At 34.4% G+C, this 25,160-nt stretch overlaps 1 protein-coding gene across 7 annotated transcripts in view; it reads left to right on the forward strand.

Moving 5' to 3' along the window:
• Window positions 1-218: 218 nt before the first annotated feature.
• Window positions 219-25,160, forward strand: part of USP15 (ubiquitin specific peptidase 15) — a 107,603-nt gene continuing 82,661 nt past the window's right edge. For 3 of the 7 annotated variants that reach the window (XR_006722547.2, XM_010948977.3, XM_010948986.3), the window contains exons 1-2: window positions 358-514; window positions 19,922-20,049. Coding sequence is in view for 4 of the 7 variants with exons in the window: in XM_010948977.3 (XP_010947279.1) it covers window positions 426-514; window positions 19,922-20,049 (217 nt within the window). In the remaining 3 variants the exon portion in view is untranslated. Of the gene's footprint in view, window positions 515-19,921; window positions 20,050-25,160 lie in introns of all 7 variants that reach the window. The other 4 variants (XM_045512063.2, XR_006722549.2, XR_012510546.1 and 1 more) reach the window with 4 other exon arrangements.

The raw sequence follows: 25,160 nt of genomic DNA on the forward strand, positions 1-25,160 counted from the left end.
TAGCAGTCCCCACGCCCCCCGCCCCGCCTCACCCTCAAGCGTGAGTGAAAGCACAAATAAGGGTTTTCAGGCGTCTGTGGGAAAGAGGGAGGGGAAGGCAGAAGTCGAGGACCGACGGGGCGGTGGCTCCCCTCAAGCGACAGAGGACCGAGGCCCCAGAGAGGAGAATTAAAACCAGGCGGTCCCGGGCCGGTAGACGCCAAGGAAAGCCGCTGGACAGGCGGGGGCCGATGGGGGGCAGCCGACCGCGGCGGCGCACTCACTCCACCCGGGGCCAACGCTTGTCCGGAGGCGCACCCCCCCTCCCTTACGTCTCTTTTGGTTTCGACCTGCCGGCTGGGCGGGGCCGCAGGACGCCATTCCCACAATGCTCTGGGGCGTGCCGCCGCCGTCGCTGCCGCCTCCGCTACCGCTAGTGGAAGAAGATGGCGGAAGGCGGAGCGGCGGATCTGGACATCCAGCGGTCTGACATCGCGACGCTGCTCAAAACCTCGCTCCGGAAAGGGGACACCTGGTGAGGGAAAGGGGCTGAGGTGGCTGCGGTTGCCCGAGGGTGGTGGAGAACTGGGCGGGAACTGCGGGCTGATGTCTTTCGCGGGTGACAGGTGCGGGCAGGTCCGGCGGCGGCCGCCTCGGGCAGCAGGATTTTGGCCGCTCCGGAAAGGCTGGGGCAGAGATTGGACCCGAAATGAGGGCCAAGGTTCGTGGCTCGTCGGGGCACGCTGAGAGGCTTGAGGGGAGCGGCGGCGACGGCTCGTGCAGTTCTCTTCGTCCTTCTTCCTCTTACAGTGCCGCTCCCACCTCGGGCCTTCCCGAACGATAGGTTACAGTCGTTCTGTGTGAGTCTCTTAATGTTTGACAGGTCCTGGTTCCGCGGCTGCTCACGATCTCATCCACTTTACTTCTTTAGTCATTTCCTTTCCTGGCATTGTCGGCATCCAAGTTCCCTATTCTGATTCTCGTATTCTTCCGGGAGGCGGCTGCAGGATGTTTGCGGTCCGTACTACACAGGTGGCGTGTGTCAGGGCGCCACTTAAGAGAAAAGAACCTTAGTTTTTAGTTCCTTGTCAAAAGGAGGGAGAAGAGTAGGCAACCTTAGGCTTCTGAATGATACCACGTGGCCTTGCGCTTTAGTGGAGGCTTGATAGACGCCGGCAGCGTTTCGCTTAGAAGTGCAGCCCTTCCCTCCTGCTTGAAGGATAACATAGGCCTGCAAAAAGTAGATAAGTCCACTCGAGGCTTTAGCATTTGCTAACAATCAAACTTATAAATATATTTGTAAGGGTGTACTTAAAATGCTGAAGGAAATATTTAGAGATTTTAATATTTGTGGGCCAAGCCAAGTGGTATCCAGAATAACTTCAGGATGTGAATATGTAACAGAGTGTTGTGTTTTATTAGGAAGGATAAAGTTGTCCTTTATTATAATAAAGATTATTTTCTCTTCCCATCGTCACCATAACAGTGGTATATAATTCACAGAATGTTTTTTCATTTACTCAGTATGGCTTAGTGACAGCAGTGTAAAATTTAGACCTGAGTTACCTTAGCTTTCCACTACTTAATTTGCGATATGACTTTGAGGAAAGTTAATTTAAATCATTGCGCCTCACTATCTTCATCTCTGAAATGAACAAGAATAACATCATTATAGGGGATTATCCTAATTCAGTGAAATAGTCTAAAAGATTTTTTGTTTATGAGATAACATTAAGTTACAGTTACCTTCTTATCACAGCCATTTCTGATAAAATGTGGCATTAGGATCATTTTCAAGTAAGCTAGTATATGGCAGACTTGGGACTTGAATTTAAATACTTTGATCTAAGTCTTGGTACTTTTTTCTTACATTGTTAGGCTGCATACTATGTTTATATGATAAAAATCTCTGAGGGTGTAAGCATATACTTGTTGCATTACAGCAAAAAGTATGATTTAATAATTATTGTTGTTAATATTGGAGTGTCTCTAAGATGTTTATTACTGTGGGGAAGTTGGACATTTCCTAGGACATGTATGTTTTCCTTGGCCTGTGGATTGTTAAAGATGAAATCAATCCTTGCTTCTTATTGTTTGTTAAAGAACACTTTAAAATTCCTAATTCACCTTGCCTATTACCTTATAAAAAGAGTAATGTGAATTTCCACAAAATAGAAATGACAATTTAATTTTTATGGATATTCTTTCTAATTCAATTTTAATTTTGGTATGCTGAGTAATAATTGGTATTGTTGACACTACAGGATGATATAAGCAGAATGTGTATTGTGAGCATTAAACTTTAAGGTTTAGCATTTTTGTTTTTTTGACAGTTACTATAAATTATTTTAAAGATCTATTTAGAAGAGTTAATACAGGAAGTCCATAAATTTGAGTCATTTCAATGCTTTCATTTTAAAGAAAAGCAAAGAGAGGCCCAGATATTTAGGTAATAGCAGAATATGCAAATTTTTATCCTCATAGTTGATTTCCTCCATTGATTTCCCCTCTTATTTAAAGGAAAAAAGTGCAGAACAGGATGGTACTGGGATACTGCAGAAGCCGGTTTGTATGTGAGCCAGTTTACTTGCAATTAGCAGGTGAAACCTGTCAAAAAAGGAAATAATGTAGAGCAAAATTTGATTCAGAGTTTTAAGGAGAATAATTTGATAAGTACAAATTTGATAATATATTCATGAGTATGGAATTGGTAAAGGTATTTAATAATTTAGTTGTAACTTGGGCTTATGTTTTTGGAACTCATTGAAACTTGTTAAAAAGTTATTTCTCTTTTTAATGCCTTTTTAAAAAGTCTTTGGTTTAGTCATTTAGGGGTATTTGGGCAAATCCTGTTTGTTGCTTTATAGCTGACATGGGCTATATGCAGCATGAAACATTGTCTTGGTATATGTATGTAACCACCTTGGAAAGACTGGTTGGACTACTGAGAAAAAATGATAAGCTTACCACGAGTTTATTATTGAAAATTTAATACTGATGGTTGATGTTATAGTCAAATGCATTCAAATGAATACATTTCATTAATTAGATTGTAAGCATTTTGCAGCTAAGGACTGCCTCTTAGTACCCTGTTAATTAATGCTAACACCTGGGCAAGGTTAAAGATTTGATTCTATGTGAATACTAGGATTTATTTATTTGTAAGTAGTGAATGATTTTTATCTGCAAAATGACATTCTAGAGATGAAAACAAGTTACCTGTGTCTGAGATGAGGAGGAACAAACCTTATGATATGTTTGGTACTAAACTTTATAGTGACAAAAAAGTCAAAATTGATACAAGAAAGTTACACCTTTTTTAAAAAGTTGGGTTTAAAAGAAACACAAATCTGCTTTAGGAGTAAAGCAGTGGTCTTATAGTGCTGTTTCTTGATCTGTGTTTCAGCTCCGGGGAGAGATTCAGAAAACCATGAACAAGACTTAGAATTTAGGAACTATAGAAAAGGGATAAAGGAACTAGATGTTTAGCTTAGGATAAATGAAAGATAACTTAATCTTCAGATAAATGGTGGGTTCTAATGAGATAAAAGGAAAATTTGTTTAAAAGTACACTGCATGTAAGTATATTAGGGATGAAGGAACCTAATTGAAGGGGATGGATGATAGTTAAATGAATGAGTTACAAAAACAAGTTGTGGGTTATGAAGTACTGTCTTTGGTGATTTCTTAAAAATAGACTTATAAATAAACAGATGACTACAAATCACTAAAATTACTGCTTTATTTCTCCATTTTTATTAATGTTATTCATCTACCAATCATTTTCACCAAGTTTTATGTTGAAGTATATTCAGAGCTAACTTTACAAATTAAATTTTGCATATCATTTTTGTATAAATCCTAATGAGTTTAGTAGGTTTAAGGTAACTTTGGAGAGTAACTTTAATTTGTATTTGGAGTCATTCAAAATCTGTATGATATTTTATGCCAAAAAATCAGATCAGTCAGGTTTTTAGATAGGAGAAACATTGATTTCAATTTTACAGTTTTCCTTTGATTCCTATTCTTTTACTTAGAAGTCTTTTGAGGATTTTATTTTATATAGTCCCTTATGTTTGTATAACTCTGTTTTAAACTAACAGAAAATAATCTTTAAAAATCAGTTAAGAATGTAAATGGACATTATTAATCAATATGAACTCCAAATTGTTTAGTGTGTACTTGCTAAGGAAGTTTGTACATTACTGTACTGTTAAATTAACTTTAGCTGTGTCAAAGTGTTTACCACTAAAATGGAGTAGATATTACATCATTTGCAGGAAATGAAACCAGAAAGCAAAACTGATTTTTAGTGTTGGTGAAGATAAGGACAAAAATAGTGACATTAAAGCAAATTTTTCACATTTTAGTTGCTTAAAATCAAGAAAAGGAATTTTTCCTAATTTAATCCTTTTCATAAGTTTTTAAGTCATTTTAAGTTGTTAGTGAAACCAAAATTAATGTACCCTATTTGGCCAAGGAGATCCAGAACTTTAGTCAGTGATTTCATTTATCTGCTTAATGACATTCAGGCTTTATATTTTTTTTAATCATTGCCATTTTTTTCATTAGCACACAAGATATTAAATAGGTGGCCTTTTTACAGAATAGTTTTGTGACTCTTGCTTGCATATAAATGTAGTAAGAAAAAATTAGTTTGTCATTCTATGACCTATCATACTACATTTAAGAAAACTGTGTTAGGTACTATTTAAGTATTTACATGTATTAACTTATTTACTCATCACCACAGTTCTAGGGCACTAGAATGTGAATGTGCTGTAATTCACATTTGCCAGAATAGGAATTTGCCCAGATAGGCTCAAAGAGGTGTTCACACAGATATATCTGGGATTTGAACCCAGGTAATCTGGGGTTTAATTCAGACCTTAAAATTACTGTACTGCATTTCCTCTTAGTTTAAAGATACATTTTAAAATGTACTTCCATTTAAAATGTACATTCTTTTTTCTTTAAATGGAGTCTGTTTTATATTTAGCGGCAGAATTTTACCATTTTATCCCACACTTGTCTCTTCTGACTGTTCAGTTTAGCTATGATAGAATACATAGAAAATCTTAACATCTTGCTTTTGGAAATTAAAATGTATTTAAAGATTAATAGGTGATTAACTGAATATGTAGAATGAGTGTTATTTTGATCCAAAAGTACATTTAAACAAGAGAAACTAGAATCACTTATTATTTAGATTTGGGGTTTTGTTTTTCAGTAATCGTAAGCTTTTGTTAGAGGCCACATGGCCCCTTCTCATAAAGTTTTACAGAGACAAGACATCAAGCAGGTACTAAGAGCTTGTAGGATGTTTTGCTTTAGTACTTCACCCATATTTTAGAAGTGTTGGTTTACAGTGAGCAACAGATACACAAGGTTCTCTTTTTCAACTAAAAATCCGTAGGAACAGCCCAGACCAGGAAATGCGAATATGAAAGTTTGGTATTTTATGTTCCATGTTTACCAACTTCTTGTGAATTTTCAAAGTTGAAACACATTGGAATTAAGACAGTGGAAGGTACATAACCATATTGATACCTCTTTAACATCTTCCTGAAAATTGACAATCCATGTAGTATCACCGCTAATAGAACAATCAATTTTGCCATGTTAGTCGTTAGATATATTCGTTTTATTACTTGAGTTCAGATCGATTTTTAGTTTCCTCACTTTGAGAATCACTTCACTAAAAACCATGGTTATTGATGATAATGAATTGAAACTATCAGGTCTATTGGCAGGGGGAGTAGGGGAAGAGTGAGAACTAGTAGTGAAGGTGTTTACATGCATTATCTGGTTAGATTCTCAAAATAAGGATCAAAGTGTGTATTTATATTCCTTTTTTATAAATGAGAATCTGAGCTCAGAGAAATCAGTTGGTTTCCCTGTGGTTCACAGGTGATAATACCACTACGAGTGAACATTTATTGAATGCTTACTTTGTGCCAGTCAGTATTCTAAATGTTTTATACTTGTGCAGCCATTAAAGCAAGTGCTCTTATTTACCTCATATTATAGATGTTTGATGATTTCAGAGCTGGTTTTTAAATATTATTTAAATACCTGGTTTATGATGATGTAAATACTAAATATTATCAGTATCTCCTTAGTTATTAAAAATGTTTTGTGCTCAAGTGTAATTCAAACAGTATGTCATTAAATCAATAAGCCATTAAACTATTTCTTCTTAGTCCCCATATAGAATTTTTCAACAGTAGGTTTTTTTCTTCGCTGAGTAATGTCAGTTTGGTTTGTGCCTCGTATTTTCATTTCCTTAGTTACCACTGTAATTCGCGCTGTTTTATATTTATTCCTTTGAAGTCATTTCTCCAGATTCTTTCTCCAAGGGAATGTAGCTGCTTCTAACTTTATCATACGGTTTACACAGAGGTCACTAACAAAGAAAGCTAGAGTAAGTCTGGTTGGTAATAAGTGACCTCAGTTTTGGATACTGATTAAAATAATGTGTTTGAGAGAACAATCAGGAATGGCTCCTCAAAAAGAAGTAAAGAAGCTCAGATTCTAATATAAGGCAGAAAATCTCTGTAGGATTAACCTATATTCTGCATAGTTTTCTTACAGCTCTCCAAAAAGAAAAGGAGGATAATGACTATCTTTTTTTCTTCTTCATGAGAAGAAGAGCTAAGAATGCTGTCCCTCCACTCTCTTTTTAGCTTTGAGGAGACCCAGATACTTTTGTGATAATTCGTCGTTTTTCAGGAAAATCGTTTAGCAGAAGTAGCCACAGAAAGGACTTCTTGTGAAAGAAGTCAAAGGCTCTCACAAGCAAGTCCAAAGTGGCTCTGAGACCAGGCTAAGTTTTAGAGTATCAGTTAAATCAAAACCTGGAAGCATTAGAGACAAAATTAATTACTTGAGTAAAAAGAGCATCAAGTTTCTGTAGTAAAAGAATAATAAGGATGATAGTTTATCATGCTGTATATTACATCTTTAGTAATCTTACAACTGTAAAGTTTGTAGCTTTTGACAGCCTTCATCCAATTCCCCTTACCCGGACCCTTGCCTCCAGTAACCACAAATCTGATCTCTTTTTCTGAGTTTGATTTGTTGTTTTTGAAGTATAATTGACCTATAACATTATGTTACTTCCTTTTATACAACATAATGATTTGATATTTCTGTGCATTTCAAAATGATCACCACAATAAGTCTAGTTACAATCTGTCGCCATACAAAAATACTACATAATTATTGACTGTATTCCCCACACTGTACTCTTCATACCTGTGACTCATTTATTTTGCAACTAAAGTTTTTACCTCTTAATCTCCCTCACCTATTTCTCTTCTCCCTCGACCTTCCTGCTCTCTGGCAACCACCTGTTTGTTCTCTGTATCTATGACTCTGTTTTTGTTTTGTTATGTTTGTTCATTTTTTCATTCCACGTGTAAGTGAAATCATACATACTTGTCTTTTTGTTTGACTTACTTCACTTAGCGTAATACCCTCTACATCTATGTTGTAACAGATGACAAGATTTCATTCTTTTTATGGCTAAGTAATATTCCATTGTAATACCAGTAACAGTGCTGTATTTATATATGAAAGTTAAGAGTTCTCATCATAAGGAAAAAAGCTTTCTTCTATTTAATTTTGTATCTATATGAGATCATGGATGTTCACTAACCTTATTGTGGTAGTCATTTCATAATGTGTATAAGTCAGATCATCATGCTGTACTCCTTAAACTTTACAGTGCTATATGTCATTAATATCTCAAAACTAAATGGTAAGAAAAAACAAATGGTAAGGGTTAAATGATCGTGGTAAAAGAGACCTGATAATTTGGGTTGCTTTATATTATTTAGCAATATGTTGTAATAGCTTGACAGAGTTTAACAGTTTAATCAAGAGATTTATCTTTGATACAGGTGGAAAATGTATTTTCACAAATTTGAATGGATTTCAAGTTGAAGAAACTTGATTCTCAGGAGAGGTGTAGTTAAGTACTGTATAGTTGTACACAGTACTTACAGTTGTGGCTGTATAGTTAAGACTATGATTACAAAAATTACCACTCACTTACCATATTAAGAGTCTTTTGCCTGAATGAAATAAGTGATAGTGTTCTCATTTTACAGATTTAGAAACAGTTAAGTACAGAGTTAGGTGCATATGGTAATAAACCCAGTGGTAGAGCAGAGATTCTAACCTAGGCAGTCAACTCTAGCGCCTGCATTTTATACTGTACAGTCAGCCTATGAATGATAAGCTATACTCTTTTTATGAAAGTAGTTTTTTGAGGGATGAATAGCTGGAAGTATTGAAATCAAGAAGTGATAGCTTTGTCATAAACACCATGTTCATCTATTATCCATGTGAGGAACCTATAGAATTTCCTAGGTCTTCCTGGTTTAGCATTCTAGTCTTAGTCTCATTTCTAACTGAGCTCTTTGATACAGATGGTAGTTCCCATTTCTTGCAAATTATTTACTTATTTCTGTCTAATAAGACTTCATATATCATTTATATTATTCCCATACATTTTACTAAGTCCTGACTTTCACTTCAAAATCTGTCCCAAAACCAATCTCTGTAAAATCATCCCTAGTAATCCCATCCAGATCCGTGGCCCTTTCACTTAAAAAAAAAAAAAAGATAACAGTTTTATTGTGATATAATTCACATATCACACAATTCTCCCACTTGATATATACAATTCACTGGGTTTGGGTATATTCACAGAGTTGTGCAACCATCACCACAATCAATTTTGGAATGTTTTTAATCATCCCTAAAAGAAACCCCATGCCTATTAGTAGTCTCCCCCGCTCCTATTTCTCCCCAGATCTCCTGTGTTGGCAGCTACTAATGTACTTTCTTTTCTATAAATTAGCCTTCTGGATATTTCATGTAATTAGCATCATATAATATGTGTGATTTTTGTGTCTGGCTTCATGCGCTTTTTTAGGTTCATCCCTTTTGTGGTGTGTATCAGTACTTCATTTCTTTTTATTGCCAAAAATGTTCCATTGTATAGATACACCACTTTAAATGTATCACTTCATCATTGATGAACATTTGGCTGTTTATACTTTTTGGCTGTTACAAATAATCCTGCTATGAACATTTATGTGCAAGTTTTTGTCTGGATGAAAGTTTTCAATTCTCTTGGTTGTATACCTAGGAATGGAATTGTTAAGTCTCTATGTTTTTTTTTCAAAACTGGTAGACTCTTTTCCAAAGTGGCTGCACCACCTTGCATTGCCACCAGCAATGTATGAGGGTTCCAAGTTTTCCACATCTTTGCAGCACTTGTTATTGTTTGTCTTTTTGATTATAGCCATCTTGGTGGATGTGAAGTGGTATGTCATTGCGGTTTTGATTTGCATTTCCATAATGGCTAATAGTGTTGCACATCTTTTCATATATGCTTATTGGCCATTAGTATATCTCTGATAAAATGTCTAGATCCTTTGCCCATTCTTTATCTTTTTTATTATTGAGTTTTAAGAGTTCTTTATATATTCTAGATACAGATTCCTTATCAGATAGATGATTTGCAAAATTTTCTCTAATTCTGTGGTTTTGTTTTCACTTTCACAATGTTACTTGGCCTCCTTCCTGAGTTCTTTGTCTCTTAGTTTAGATGTAAAAAGAGGTCATAAAAATTGGTTCTTGCCAACTGACTGATTTAGTATGCAGAGCAGAAAATAGGTTGGAAATGCTTGAAATCTAAAGATATAAAGGGATGATTAACCAAGCTATTGGTTTATTTGAAAGAACTTAATAGCTTTCTTTGGTTAAGTTTTACTGAAACAATGAAATTCTGAGTTTTAGTTTGTGGTACTTAAAAAAATTAGTGAAATGTTTGGTTTATAATGATTTAAAATACTAGATTCTATTAATGTATCTTTTAGTATTAAAAACGGTTTTATGCTGTTGCTACTCAAATGTAATTTAAACAGTATTTTATTAAATGAGAAGATTAGTCATAGAGTGAATTAGCATCTAAAATTGTTTATGCTGTTAATCTTACACATGATAGTTATACATGTTCTCAGATTGTGTTACATTGGATTAGGCTGAAATATTTGTGTGTTTTCTTAAAATGTAAAAGAATGAGGATGTTTTTTAAAAATAAACATTATATTTATGTTAGTATTAGGCAATTGAGAAGGAACTGCTTATCTGAAAGTTCTCAGCATACATGTACTAATCAAAAAAAAAAAAAAAGAGCTGTGCATCCCCTAGCTCTGTGGTTTTCTAAATCCAGCTATTGGGATTTCCCCATTTCCCCATACTTCTAAACTTCTGTATATGTAGGACTATTTCTCAGTCATTTATTGGTCCCTTTAAATCTTCTTTAAATTTGCTTCTAGTGTGTATAAAAACACTAAACAACTTTTGAGACTCTCCTATCTTTCCTGACTACTACTCCCCCCCCCCCAAAACTACCAAACAACAACAAAAACCCCACAACCTGGCCTTTTTAGTTCTTAAGAGTGGCTTTTCTGCATTTGAAGACTGACTTAAAATTGTCTCAGATTTATTTTGGGTCCTGAAATTGATCCTGCTTCTCTGGAGCCATTGAAAATTATTCTGCCCAGACCACTATACAAATTTCCTTTCTTGATGCCTTTAGAACATTAAGCATCATACAATATAGACCTTTTTGAAATACTCATAAATTTAAGTTTTTGATTTATTAAACATCTCACTCATATTTGAACCTCCCAACAATCCTGTGAGATATCCTAGGGGTCTTCATGAAATATAAGTCAACCTTATCATCTTATCTCCCTTCTCAAAAATCTTTCAATGGCTTTCCTTTGCATTCTGGATAAAATCCTTATCATGACCTTAAAGGCATTATATAGTCTGGCCCCAGCCTACCTTATCTAGCATTTCTCCTCCCCTAGTCATAAACTCCAACCTCATTCAGTCAGTTCCTCCAACATACTGAACTCCCAAAATTGTTCTGGCCCTGGCACATCCTTCAGTCTGGATAGCTTTTTTATCTTGCTCTTCCTGAAATAACTCCTGTTCATATGCTAAAATACTACTTTTTCAGAAAGGCTTTTCTGTATTCTAAGTAGCGACCTTATGCTTTCATAACTCCCTATCCTTCATAACACTTACCACAACATTTTACTATATGTCTTAATTACTTACTGTCTCTTTTCTCCACTAGACTCTGAATTCTGTAAACATAGGGACCTTGGTTATTTTGCTAGTACCTATTCGTATGGAATACCATATACATTGTAGACCTTCAGTAAATATTTTTTGAATGAATGAATTTCCATTTCTAAAATGAACAATCTAAAGGCTTATAGCATTGAGTAAATTCTAGACCTCACAGCAAGTAATGTCAGAAAGAGAACTTTGGTCTTGTACTTCTACAATAAATTTAGAATTCATATCTCCTCAAGTTTGATTTCAGTAGATGAGAAAATTTTTAAGCAAAAGTAATTATGGAAACAAATTGCTATTGGATGTGGAGAAAAATTCACCCACAATTTAGTACTTACCACAACTCTAGAATACCTCTTAAAAGAAAGACAGTGCTTATTTTTTCCTGTAGTCTTAATTGATGTGAAAAAAAGGACTCTTACATAGGTAGAGGGCAAACACTCAGGCTTTTTCCACTAAGTTCTTAATAGGCAAAGATCAAACATTTACCAAAAGATACCTGCACTTTGGAAATACTTATTTTCTTCATGAGTGAAATAGATAAAAATTGCTAGGACAGGTCTTTAAAATAAATAAATTTCACTTCTTCCTTCTGCTTCTTTTAATAAAGAAAATCCTTACTATTTCATAGAAAGGGGAATATGATGTATGATTTTACTAAGTCTCTGTTACATCTTTAGATTTTTGTTAAATGAGATTTAAAGTAAAGTTTAATATAATAGAAGGAGCACTGAACTTTAGTCTGAAAACTAGAGTGCACACTGAAAACAGGTCCTGCATACTCACTTATTGTTATGTGACCTTGATAAGTCACATAACTTCTCTGAGTTTTGACTTCCACAGCAGCTAAGTAAAAAAAAAAGGAGAAAAAGTTACTTTAATGATTAATTAATGTGAAAACACTTTATACAAAAATTACTTAAATATAAAGCATTTCTATTCTGTTATGTGATAACAAAATTTTAATTTTAACAGAAGAGTGACATGGTCTTATTTGTGTTTTTAAAATGTCTGGCAGCAGAATGGAGGATGGATTGGAAGCCAGCAAATTTAAAACAGAGATAAAAGTTGGGCACCTTTTATAGTACTCTATGCCACTTAAAAATGATGGAGAAGAGGAGGTACAGAACTAACGTACTCTTCTGAGAATGGAGAGGAGAGGGACAGACTTGATTATTCAATGTTAAGGAGTGAAGGAGGAGTATAAAATAATCTGATTTCTAGCTCGGGAAATTAAATTATGAACCTCCCAACAATTTTTTTTTGTATATATATATGTATATATATACACACACATATATATAGAAGTAGAGTCCATTTACAATGTTATATCAATTTCTGGTGTACAGCACAGTGCTTCAGTCATACACGAACATACATACATTTGTTTTCATGTTCTTTTTCACCGTAAGTTACTACAAGATATCAAATACAGTTCCCTGCTCTATACAGCATGAACTTGTTCATCTATTCTACATATATCAGTTAGTATCTGCAAATCTCTAACTCCCAATATATCCCCACCCACCCCCCTCCCCACTGGTAACCAACCACAAGTTTGTTCTCTATGTCTGAGAGTGTTTCTGTTCTGCAAATAAGTTCATTTGTATTTTTTTTTAGATTCCACATATAAGTGATATCGTATGGTATTTTTCTCTTTCTGGCTTATTTCACTTAGAATGACATTTATTAAAGGGGTATTAGAGAAGGAGTACATAGGTGTGTAGATGATTGATGAGTCAAGGTTGAAATGTCTGAAAAATCCAAGATGACATGGATGAGTAGCAATTGGAAGTGCAATTCAGGAACTTGATATCTGGCCTTGGGATGCAGATTTTGGAATCATTGGTATGAGTTACAATATTACTGAGAGTATTAATAGTGAGAAAAGAAGAAATTAGAGAGCAGCTCTAGAATACTAAGATTTAAGCAGAGAAAGAGAGTGTTGTTAAATGAATGAATGAATGAATGAACAGCTGAGCATTCCTCCCCAGATAAAGTAGACTCCCAGAGGTTAATTTTAAAAAGCACTGGTAAGGTACATAAAATTATGGATCCTTTGGATTTGTTAGGGTGACTGTTGGTGACTTTGTGAGAACCTTTCTGAGTGCGCATTTAGGTAGGAATATCTGTTGTGCTAGACTGTAAGTGCTAGGTTATTGTGCTGGGTTTTAAGTGTAGATTGAGGAAGGAGAAGCTTGGCTGCAAGGACAAGTCAAAAAAAATGGAAGTAGATAAAAGGGAAAATGAATATGTGAATTGGGAAATAGTGTTGGGGGTGGGAAGGAGAAAGAATTGGTCCTTCTTCTGTGATGAGTGAAAAAAAGAGAGAAAAGACACAGAGAGAAACAAGGAGGTAGGAGCTGTTAATGAGGTAAGTCTCCAGGGAGCAGAAAGAAATTAGATCCAAAGAATAGGAGCAAAAATTATTAGCCTTGGATTTAAGAAAGATTCTGTCCTCCACCAATACATAAGGTAATCTTTATGGTAAAGGTTTGGAGCAAGAGAGTTAGAAAGTTGGGGCTTCTAACTTCCTTGAAATGTAAGCAGGAAGGCTGTCTATTCAACCTAATAGATTAGAGACTGAATGAGACTGGCAAAGATTCGAAATAGAAGCCTCAACTGGAGACATACTGGAGGATTGTGGGTCAACTTTGAAGGACTTGAGAGATTGAAGACCATAAATTTTTAATCTCCATGGGATTTTTCTCTAGTAATTTCTGAACCCAGATAATACGATAAAAATATTTTCAGATTGATGTACTTAGTATTTGAGAATCACAGGTAGTGACTGTGAGGCATTGTCATAAAATTCCTTGTAATCCACTGAAACAGGAGAAGGATTAAGCCACAGCCAGAAGCCTCAGTCAAAAGTAAAATGATCTTGAGCATATTTTGGTGCATTTACTTCATAGCTTTTTATATGAGAAAACAGTCAATTGGCTCAATATTATTCAGAAATATTTCACCTTTAGTTTCATCTGTAAGATATAGACTGCTTTGCATAAGAAAGTTAAATTAGTCTGTTCATCACAAAGCAGTTAATTACTACTCTGTACTTTGGGCTGTTTAGATGATTGCACATGGGCTATCTAGATATTTGCACAGTAACATTTATTTGAATTTTAGATGGTTGCAAGTCTATAATGTAATATTTGGTACTAAAGCTTGATCAGCTTAAAATCAGTATATATGTCTGTTTTAGGATTTTTTTTGATTGATTGTTATGCTTATATTATTTTCCCATATATCAAGGGTAGTAATCTGTACTTTTTGTACTTTGTACTTTGCTTATGAGATGTCAACCAATCATTTTTACTTTCCTGGCTTACTGGTTGCTCTAGTTACCAAAGGGAAATAATTTCCTGAAAATGAATACATGTATCAGAATCATATTTGATAAATTTGGAAACAAATAAATCAAATTTTTCTAAAGAAAATTCTTCAAAGCTGTTATAAATTTTTTGTTAAAATTTAATGCAAGTTCATCTGTTGGATTTGGAAGCGATAATATAAAATATAAAAGATAAATATAAGAGATAAAAGGAAATTATGAATTTCTTTAAAAATATATAGTAATAAAACTAAAACTGTGCATTTTACACATTTCACTGTACATATTTTTTAACCTGTTTTGATGCTTGAAGTTTCATTTGCTGACTGTAACTGTCAGCTTTATTGGCTGCAGCATTACTCATAATCTAAACATTTGACTATTTCATTTCGTACATGTATGTGAAGATGTATAAATGTAGGTAAACTATTCTATATTAAATAAAAAATATTAGTCATATAAGTAATATTTCAGGAAGCAGAAGAATACAAAGAAAAATAGAACAAAACACCTGTGTACACCTCTCAGCTTTAAAAAAATAAAACATTACAGATCTAGTTGAATCTCCCTGTATATGTTTTCCTAATCCCAACTCCTTCCCTGCCTCTTGAAATTGATTTTTTATTCTCTTCCCTTACACATTTAATATGTATGCATGGATCTATAAATATTAATATTTGTGGCATGTTTAAATTTTTTTCTTTAGTTGCAGTGTGTGTGCATATCTATGCTATCTTAATACATTTATGTTATGTTAACATGTATCCTTTTGCAGCTGGTATTTTTTTGTTCAACATTGTAATTTTGAGATTTATCCATGTTAAAACATGTAGCTGTATTTTTCATTTCAATTTTTGTGTAATATTTCTTGGTAGGGATAATGGATATTAGGTCTTCCCCCCAATTTTCCATTTATAAGTTTATGCTGCAGTATATATTCTTAAGTTGTATTCTTGTAAATATGTGTAAGAGTTTCTGTAGAGTAAAACTTAGAAAGGGCAATACATGATTCTGTGATATGCACATCTTCATCTTTAATAGATACTGCCAAATTATTCTCCATAATGAGGATCCTAGCTTACACCCCAATTGGCAGTTTATGAGTTCAGTTACTACACATCTTCTCCACACTTTGTATTATTGACACATGTACATGTGTGTGTGTTCATCAATTTCATGAGAATAATGTGGTATGGGGCTAATTTGTATTTTTCTCATTGCTAATGAGATTAAGCATCTTCTCATATATATAGAGGTCATTCTGATGTTCCATTCTGTGACTCGCCCTTTTTTTTCTTTTTTTAAAAAATTAATTTAAAAGAATTTTTCATGTATTCTAATCCTTTGTTGATTATAGGTAGTATAAATATCTTCCCCATTTTTTTTACTTGGTGCCTTTGTTGAATAGCTTTTCATTTTAACCTCACAATTTCATCAACCTTTACGTTTAAGATTTTGTGCTTTTTGTCTTAATTCTTCCTGTATTCTAAGGTAACAAGGATTTTCTCCTATATGTTTTTTGAAAATTATACTTTTGCATTCACATTTGTGTTTTTCATCCAACTACAATTTATTTTTGTACAGTTTCTGCTGTAACACAGCATGTGTTCCTAAAAATCACTGTGCTATATGCAAAATCATGCAATAAAAACCACAGGGCATATGGGAAAGATAGGATTGGGGCACAGCACTTTGAAAAATTTTTGTCAGTGACACTTTTTTTAAAAAAGATGCTCAATAAAAATGGTGGCACAGTTTTACACATGTTAAATGTTTAAGAAATACATAAATACTCCAATAAATATCATATTTCCATTTTGAAAAAGACGAAGTTTGCTTGTGGAAGTGGGGATCAAAAGGGTTGCAGCTTGTGAATCTATTTTGAAGTGGTGGGAAGAAAGGTTATGTGAAATCTGCCAAGAAGTTTTTAACAGCAGATATGGAGAATGTGGCTCATAACACACGTGGTAAATGTAGGTAAACGTTTGAAATGCATGTTTTGTGTATGCCTCTGCTGCTCAGCATAGCTGGGTAGTTTCCCACATTTACCTAGTGTTCGTTTCAGAGTTAGGACTAGGGTTAGGCAAGCAAGGGACCTAGGGTGTTAAAATTTAAGGACGCACACTCCCTGTTAGGGTCCCTTGGCATCTCATTTGCCTCACCCTAGTCCTTGCCCTGCTTGTGGATGAATTAGTGCTTAAGCATACACTGTATTTGCATTATTGTTCCCTTATATATCAGTCATGTTTAACACATTCAGGTTTTTAAAAAGCTCTAAGTTAGAACTGACTGCCCATGAGAGGTAGAGCTCTAATTTTTTTCTGTGTGCATAGCCAGATCTTTCTCCACTGGTTTGTAATGATGCTTTTAGCATATAAGGTAGTTCCACATATACTTAAGCCTGGTTCTTACTTCTTTATGCTATTTTCATTGGTCCTTTTGCTTCTCCCTATGCTAATATCACATTTTCTTAAGCACACGTCTGGCACTAACTTTGTAACCATGGGAAGTGAATTTCTGTGTGCCTATGAAATTATAATAGTGCCTGCCTCATTGAGTAGTTAAAGAAGTAAATGAGCCAATATATTAAAGTGCTTAGAAGTATGTGCCTGGCCCAAGAGTAAAGCCCAAGTGCTATTTTGTTATTAAAAGTAATTCATGTAACAACTTAATAAAGAGTCTTGATATGTAGTAGACTGAGATTGCCATTTTATTTTTCCTTTTCCAAACTGAGAGTAAATGGGGAAAAGCTTATGAAAGGATTCCCTGAGAAAGTGACATTTAGACTATCTGAAAGATGATAGGAGTTAACTAGGTGTTGAGAGCATAGCAGAATATTTGAGGCAGAAGGAACTATAAGGCAGAAAATAGTGTATCCAAGAACTAGATCTCAGCATAAAGAAAAATGGTACTGGAGACTAGAGAGGTAGGTAGGAGCAGATCATATCATGCAGGACCTATTAGGCAATGTTAAAGATTTTACACTTCGTCTTAAAGTCAGTTACAACCATTTGGTATTGGTACAGGTATAGGTGTAACTACTCAAAAAAGAAACTCAGGAGCTAAAGTTGGGCCCATCTGAACCCTAATAGATAACAAAGATTGAGAGTGCAGTTGAGACTGTGTCATGAATTCAGGTACTTGTTCACTTATTTGTAATCTTGGTGAGCTATTGATTTTGTTCTAGGCTTTTATCAATTCAAATTGTGGAATCTTATGTTTTGGGCAGATTCATAGATTGAGAGTTTTACAGCACTACAAATTTATGTAAATGTCTTGAAATAAAATTTTTTCATTTATTTGTCCACTTCTAATTTCATGGGTGTACCTAAGAAGACTGCACATTATTTTGGTAATAGGTGCTCCCATTTTTTCTACTTCCCTCATGTTTCATTACCACAGAATTCTTTAAGTAAGATATAGGTACCTGTAATAGAAATATGATGCCCTTTTTCAGTTGAAGGTAGTGTTGAAAATTAAATGGGAGAGTTTCCTCTCATGATAGTTTCATACAGAAAGCAGTCACTTCAAGATAGAGGAAAAGGAGTTGAACTAGAAAGGTTATGGCAGCAGGTAAATACTGCCCAGGGCAACCCTGCACTGAAACTAAAGAATTTATTAAATACTTTGGAAGCTGAAACCCCAACTTTTAGAAATATCTTTTAAGTAAATGTGAATAGAATTTTGATAGTATTCCACAGATAGTTTTTAATGTTAGTTGTATTTGTGACTTTTTAAAGTATAGTATTATTGTTAATCTATAAATTCAGTGCAATTCCAATCAAAATCTTATTTGGGTTTTTTTGTGGAACTTGATAAACTGATTCTGAAATTCATACGGAAAAGCAAAAAGTCAAATATAGTTAAGACAGTTTGCAACAAGAAGCAGCTGGGGAAGTGTGCCCAAATAGTAACATTATTAAAGTAATTAAGATAATGAAACTGACACAGTGATAGAACAATAGATGAATGGAATAGGGGAAAGGCCACTTAGTATGACATTTATTTGCAAAGAAAGCAAATAGAACGTCTGATTATCCTATTTAGATTGCAAGAGAGAAAGGGACTAAAAATTTTTTAGTGGGTGATGTACAATTAAGTATAATTTTCCTTTTTATCAGTTTAACATATAAGGTCATTGATAGTCTGTTCTATTTACTTTAGAAACAAGGTTTTCTTAAAACTTAGTTTTTCAACTTTTTTTCCTTCTCTCATAAAGTCTCAAAATCTACTATATGGGGGCTCAGTTGCATAACCCTGACAGTGGGTTTGGAATATTCATGTATAGATAATTCTGCCTTACCAACTTTAAGGGAATTTAACTGCTGATGAATGTTCTTTAAGAATTGTTGGGTTTTGTTAGGTTGGTGCCTTTGCTTCAGGTATTTTCAGATATAACTATAGCATTTCATTCCTGTGGTGCTACATGTATAGTGCTGCAAGCAAAGAAACATTAAGAGTGGTGTTCTTCTAAAAAACTTGGTTGCACGTGAGGGCTTTAAACACCTTGTTAACCTTTATTTTTTATTTTGTTTGTGATTTAACCTGGTTAAGTGTGGGGGAAATGTTTCTGGAAAAGAATTTAAAATAATTATGAACTAGTAACAAATCATGGTAGGTATAATACAAATACATTTGTAAAGTTTTTAAGGTCTATAATTTTTTTATGCTTTCTTTGCTAGAGAACCATTATTTTACTTTTTCTGTCACTGGTCATCTGATAAACTAATCTAGGTATTTGAAATAAGATGAATATAGTTTCAGTAATGCTTACAGTGCTTGGTGTATTACACTTTTGAAATCAATCGAAAACCAACCCTGCTTGCCCCAGCAGATTTTATTTATGTATGAGAAACAGTTGGAGACAGTATTGTTGTTATTAACTTTTGTTAGTAAGGCAGCTAATTATTGTTAGTTTCTTTTAAACTTGGATTATAATTACTATAATCAATCTTACAAACTTCTAATAATTGCTTTCCTTACCCCCAAAAGAATAGAGTAAAATGTATAAAATTAACCTACTATATATTAGTAAGTTTTTTTGTAAAAGAACCATTTTTCATATTTGTATTTTACCATGTTGCATTTTAAATTTTGTTTTGATTGATTCTTACAATTACCATTTGAATCTTCAGTTGGCAAATATTTTATTGAATATCTATTGCATTTTTTTAAGTGCTGTTAAGGATTTTTTTAACGTGTATATTAATAGTTGTCTTTAGTAGATATTTTGTAGAACAACAGAAAATACTTTACACAAGTAACACTTACACAAGAAGTGTTTTTCTTCTAATACTGTGCCATTACAGTTATACTCAGTAATCCTTTGAAGGAGGCATGTGCTTTGAAACAAAATGAAATATAAAAATTAGGTAACATTTCTACTACTGTTCGTATAGTTTCAGGTATTTTCCTTTACTGATTTCTTTTCTTTTTTAGGTACCTAGTTGATAGTCGCTGGTTCAAACAGTGGAAAAAATATGTTGGCTTTGACAGTTGGGACAAATACCAGATGGGAGATCAAAATGTATATCCTGGACCTATTGATAACTCTGGACTTCTTAAAGGTATTATTTCCTTCTTTCAGTCAGGTTGTAAATGTGTTCATTGCAATATGTTATGATCAATATATGGAATATGAAAAATGTTAATGTAAATAAATTGATAAATGAGAAATTTCTTTGTACAGTCATCCCTTGGTGTCCATGGGGGATTGGTTCCAGGACCCCCCTCCTCAGATACTAGAACTACTGATGCTCAAGTCCCTTATATAAAATGGCATAATATTTGCATATAATCTGTGTGCATCCTCCTGTATACTTTAAATCATCTCTAGATTATTTATAATACTTAATACAGTGTAAAAGCTATGTAGATATTTGCTAGTGCACAGTAAATTGCAGTTTTGCTTTTTGGAACCTTATGAGATTTTTTTCCCCAAAATATTTTCTCTCTGGAGTTGGGTTAAATCCACAAATGTGGGACCCATGGTTACAGAGGGCCCACTATTATAGATCTGATCTAATGAACTCAGATTATTCTGTCATAATTAGTTTTTCTTCTGTATCATGACCAATCTGGTTTTTTTTTTAAATTAATTATGTAATAAGGGCTTATTACTATTTAAACCTAGAATGTCAATTAAAAAGCACTATCTTACTTATTTGGGGGAATGCTATCTTGTGTATTATTTTCCTAATGGACCCATGACTTTTTTTAAGTTGGAACCATTGGTATATGTTTACATACTTTGATTTTTGCATTAATCTTCTATAACCGTTACTACTTGCCAGTTCTTCTAAACCTCTTATTACATTTAAAGAGAATAAAACATAAGTATGAGAACTTCCATTTTTGACCAAGATGGAGTAACAGGAATTAGATTTATCCTTCCACTTGAACGAACTAAAACCCTGACAAAATATATGAAACAGTGGTTCTCAAAACATTGGACATCAGGCAGCAAAGAATAGTGATCCCTGAGAGATAGGAAACAAATGAGGTGATCCCTACGGTTTCCTCAGCTTACTGCACTGAGAGAGTTTCCACGACATGGCACAGAAGGGGAAACCCATGCAGAGCCTGGCATTCTTTCTTACTTGAGGAAAGAGTTTGGAGTCCAGGGAAACCAAGGCTGACAGAGTTTTCAGGACAGAGTACCAGAAGAATGAGCAGCACAGAACGGAGAAAGAGCAACCTAGAGATTTATAGGAGCTCTCTTGCGAGCCTTCAGCTGACTGTTGACCAGTGCATGTATGTGAAGAAGCTACCTAAGGCCAGGGAAAGAACCACCCAAAGAATTAGAAGGGACAGCAATTGAGGCTCATGTTACCAAATCAGATTTGTTTCCCAAATGTGCAGCAAACCAAACCCTGAGATGCCAAGGTTTGCAGCAGAGAAAAGGTTTATTCAGGGAGGAGTCAGGAAAACAAATCTCAGATCCACCTCCCTGATGGTGAGGGGCTCCAGGTATTTGTGGGATAAAGAAGCAGGTAGTCTGAGGCATGAGCTTGAGGAAAGGAAGTTGTAGATAAGAAAAAGGTGAGGTAATCGTCATACTGTGCAGGTGCGACTAAGCTCCTTGCTTCTCTGTGGGATACATGTTCAGAAAATGGCAGCATTAGCATGTTCTGGAGTAGTTTTGGGCCCTCTGACGTTAGTAGGTCACTGAGCAGTAATTCACACAAACCCAATTAGGAAGTCGGTGGTCTTAGTCTTAGCCAGCTCTGCCTAAAACTGGACACAGCTTATTCCAAGTTTCTGAAAAATAACTCATGCAAACATCTTATTGTTTAGGCTGTGTGAGGCTTGGAGGACATAACAAGTTTTTGTAAAAACAATTAAAGTGAACTTCATCAATGAAGGCAGGTTACAGTTCATTATTTGTTAAGCAAGTTGTAGTTTAGTGGATCTAACTGATGGGTATCCTCGGTTTCACTCATATAGGACCATGAATAATGTGTTCACAGTAGCCAGAGTGGAAAACCTTATAAATCACAGGGTAGACTGCAAAGGACAGGTTTACCTCTATAGAAGGTCAAAATTAACTCTTTTTTCCTTCTAAATTGAAAGCATCAAACTATTTCCAAGTAACTTAACTGTGTCTCAGAACAAAACACAGTAGTATTTACAGGAATACAAAGATACCCAGCATCCAGCAAGGTAAAAGTTAGAATGCCTTGGATTCAACCAAGTCTTACCTGAATGCAAAGAAACCGAAAAATATGATACATAATGAGGAGAAATAGCAATGTTTTAAAAAAATTTTTAAGTGGAAAAAAGGAACAAAGAACAAATGAAACAAACATAAAGTGGATAGCAAGATGGTAGATTTAAACTCAGTTCTATGAATAATCATATTTAATGTAAATGTCCCAATTTAAGGTAGAGACTGAGATTGGATTTAAAAAAAAAAAGACCCAAGTGTATACTGTCCACTGGAAACCCATCTTAAATATAAAGATACAAATAAATTAAGAGATTGGAAAAGAAATGCCATGTTGTGATAAGCAAAATTCTAAGACTGACATCCAATGACCCTCCCTCTTATATAATCATGTCCCCCTTGAGTGTGGGTGAAACCTGTGAATAGGGTAAAATACCATTTCCGTGACTATGTATGACAAAAGGGAGCTTAATTTAATCACACATGCCCTTTAAAAGCTGAGATTTCTCTGACTGGTAGCTGAAGAAGTCAGAATCCAAAGCATGAGAAGGACTCACTGCTGGTTTGAATATGTAGAGGAGCACATGAGAAGGAAGACAGGCATCCTCTAGGAACAGAGAGAGGCGTTGGGCCCAAGGCCAGCACGGAAACAAGGACCTCATACCTGTAGCCATGAGAAACTGAATTCTGGCAACAACCTGAATGGGCTTGGAAGTAGATTCTTCCCCAGAGCCTTCAGATAGGAGACCAGCCTATCTGACATCTTGATTTCTTCCTTGTAGGACCCTAAGCAGAAAACCCAGTTGAGCTCACCTGAACTTCTGACCCACAGAACTTTGAGATATAAGTGGGTGTTATTTTAAGCCACTATAATTATTTGTTATGTAGCAATAGAAAACAAATACACATACTAACACTAATCAAAAGAAAGCTGGAGTGGCTATATTAATATCAGACATTAAGTTTTAGAACAGATAACATTACCAGGGATAAAAGTTCAGCTCATAATCGTAAATGGGCCAGGACAATTTGTTAAGAGAACATAGTAATCCTAAATATATACCCACCTAATGGCATAACTTGAAAATACATGAAGCAAAAACTGATAGAACTGCAAAGCAAAATAGAAATATATCCATATGATGAATATTTCAATACTTGTCTCTCTATAAATGGTAGAAAATGTGTAGACAGAACAGTAGTAATGAAATAAACCAACCAACCTGACTTAATTATTTATAGAATACTCCACTGAACAACATAATGAAAATTCTTTTCAAGTGTGCTCATGAAGCATTTAGACCATATTCTGCACCATAAAACCTGTCTCAAAAAAGTTAGAAGGATTTAAATCATACAAAATTTCTCTTACTTCAGTGGAATAAATTAGAAGTTTGTAACAAAGATGGGTGGAGCATCTTCAAATATTTGGAAATTAACACACATCTATGTAACCCAGGGTCAAAAAGAATGCAAAGGGGAAATTAGCAAATATTTTTAACTAAATGAAAGTGAAAATAAAACATACCACAATTTGTGGAAGGCAGCTAAAAACGTACGTGGAGGGTAGTTTATAATCCTTAATACTTACAAAGAAAAGAAAGTTCTCAAATCAGTGACCTTGGTTTCTGACTTAAGAAATTAAAAATAAGAACAAATTAAACCTAAATTAAACAGTAGAATGAAAATGCTAGTAAGTTGAGAACAGAAATTAAATATAAAGAGAAAACAGAAAAATAGAGAAACCAAAAATTGGTTCTTTGTAAAGATAATAAAATTTATAGAATCTAGTTTGATCAGAAGAAAAAGGGAAAAGACAGAATTACCAATATTAGGAACAAGAGAGGTAACATCAGTACAGAATTTACAAATAATAAAAGGGCAATAAAGGAATATTACGAACTTTATGCCATTAAATTCAGCAAATTAGATAAAAAAGACAGATTCGTTGAAAGATGAAAACTACCAAAGCTCATTCCAAATGAATAGTGAACTAACACAAATTGAAATGTTAAAAATACATTTTATGATGGCATCAAAAATATAAAATACAGGTAAATCTGACAAAGTATATGCAAGACACGTACACTGAAAAATATAAGACATTGATGAGATAAATTTAAACCTAAATAAAGAGAGAAATTATGTTAGTCAATCAGAAAACTCAATATTGTTAAGTTCTCCCACTCAGTCTACAGATTCAACATAATTCCCAATCACGTGCCTAGTAAGCTTTTGAAAAAATGCGATAGAATTTACATACCATAAAATTCATCCTTTTACATTATACAATTCTCTGTTTTGTGGCATATTCACAAATTGTGTGGAGATACACATTTAATTTACCTCACCATCAGTTAATAGACATTTGGGTTGTTTTAACTTTCTGGCTTTTGTAAAAAACACTGCTCTGAACATCCACGTACAAATCAAAGTTCAGGTGTTTTTGGCAAATAGATACTTAATGCTCAAGCAGCATTTGTTTAAAAGACTGTCCTCTCTCCAGTGAATTCCTCTCACATCTTTGTGTAAAATCAATAGACCGTATACTTGTGGATCTACTTCGGATTCTCTAATCTGTTTGATTCTTACCTCACACTATGTACAAATATTAACTAAAAACTGACCAAAGACATAAATCTAACAGCCAGAACTATAAAACTCTTAGAGAAAATATGTGTAAATCTTTTCCAATCTTGGATTAGGTGACGCTTTCTGACACCAAAACCACAAGGAACCAAAGGAAAATAATAGATAAATTGGACTTCATCAAAATTAATTTGTGTTTTAAAGGCACCATCAAGACAGGAAAGGGCAATCCACAGGATGGGAGACAATTTTTGAAAATCATGTCTGATAAGGGGCTAGAATCCAAAATATATAAATAACTCTTAAAACATAACATTAATTAGACAAATAACCCAACTAAAAATGGGCACAGGATCTGAACAGACATTTCTCCAAATATAAGCAGCACAGGTGAGATACTTAACATCATTAATCACTAGGAAA

The sequence above is a fragment of the Camelus bactrianus genome, chromosome 12 (genome assembly GCF_048773025.1).
Source record: "Camelus bactrianus isolate YW-2024 breed Bactrian camel chromosome 12, ASM4877302v1, whole genome shotgun sequence".
NCBI classification, from domain to species: Eukaryota; Metazoa; Chordata; class Mammalia; order Artiodactyla; family Camelidae; genus Camelus; species Camelus bactrianus.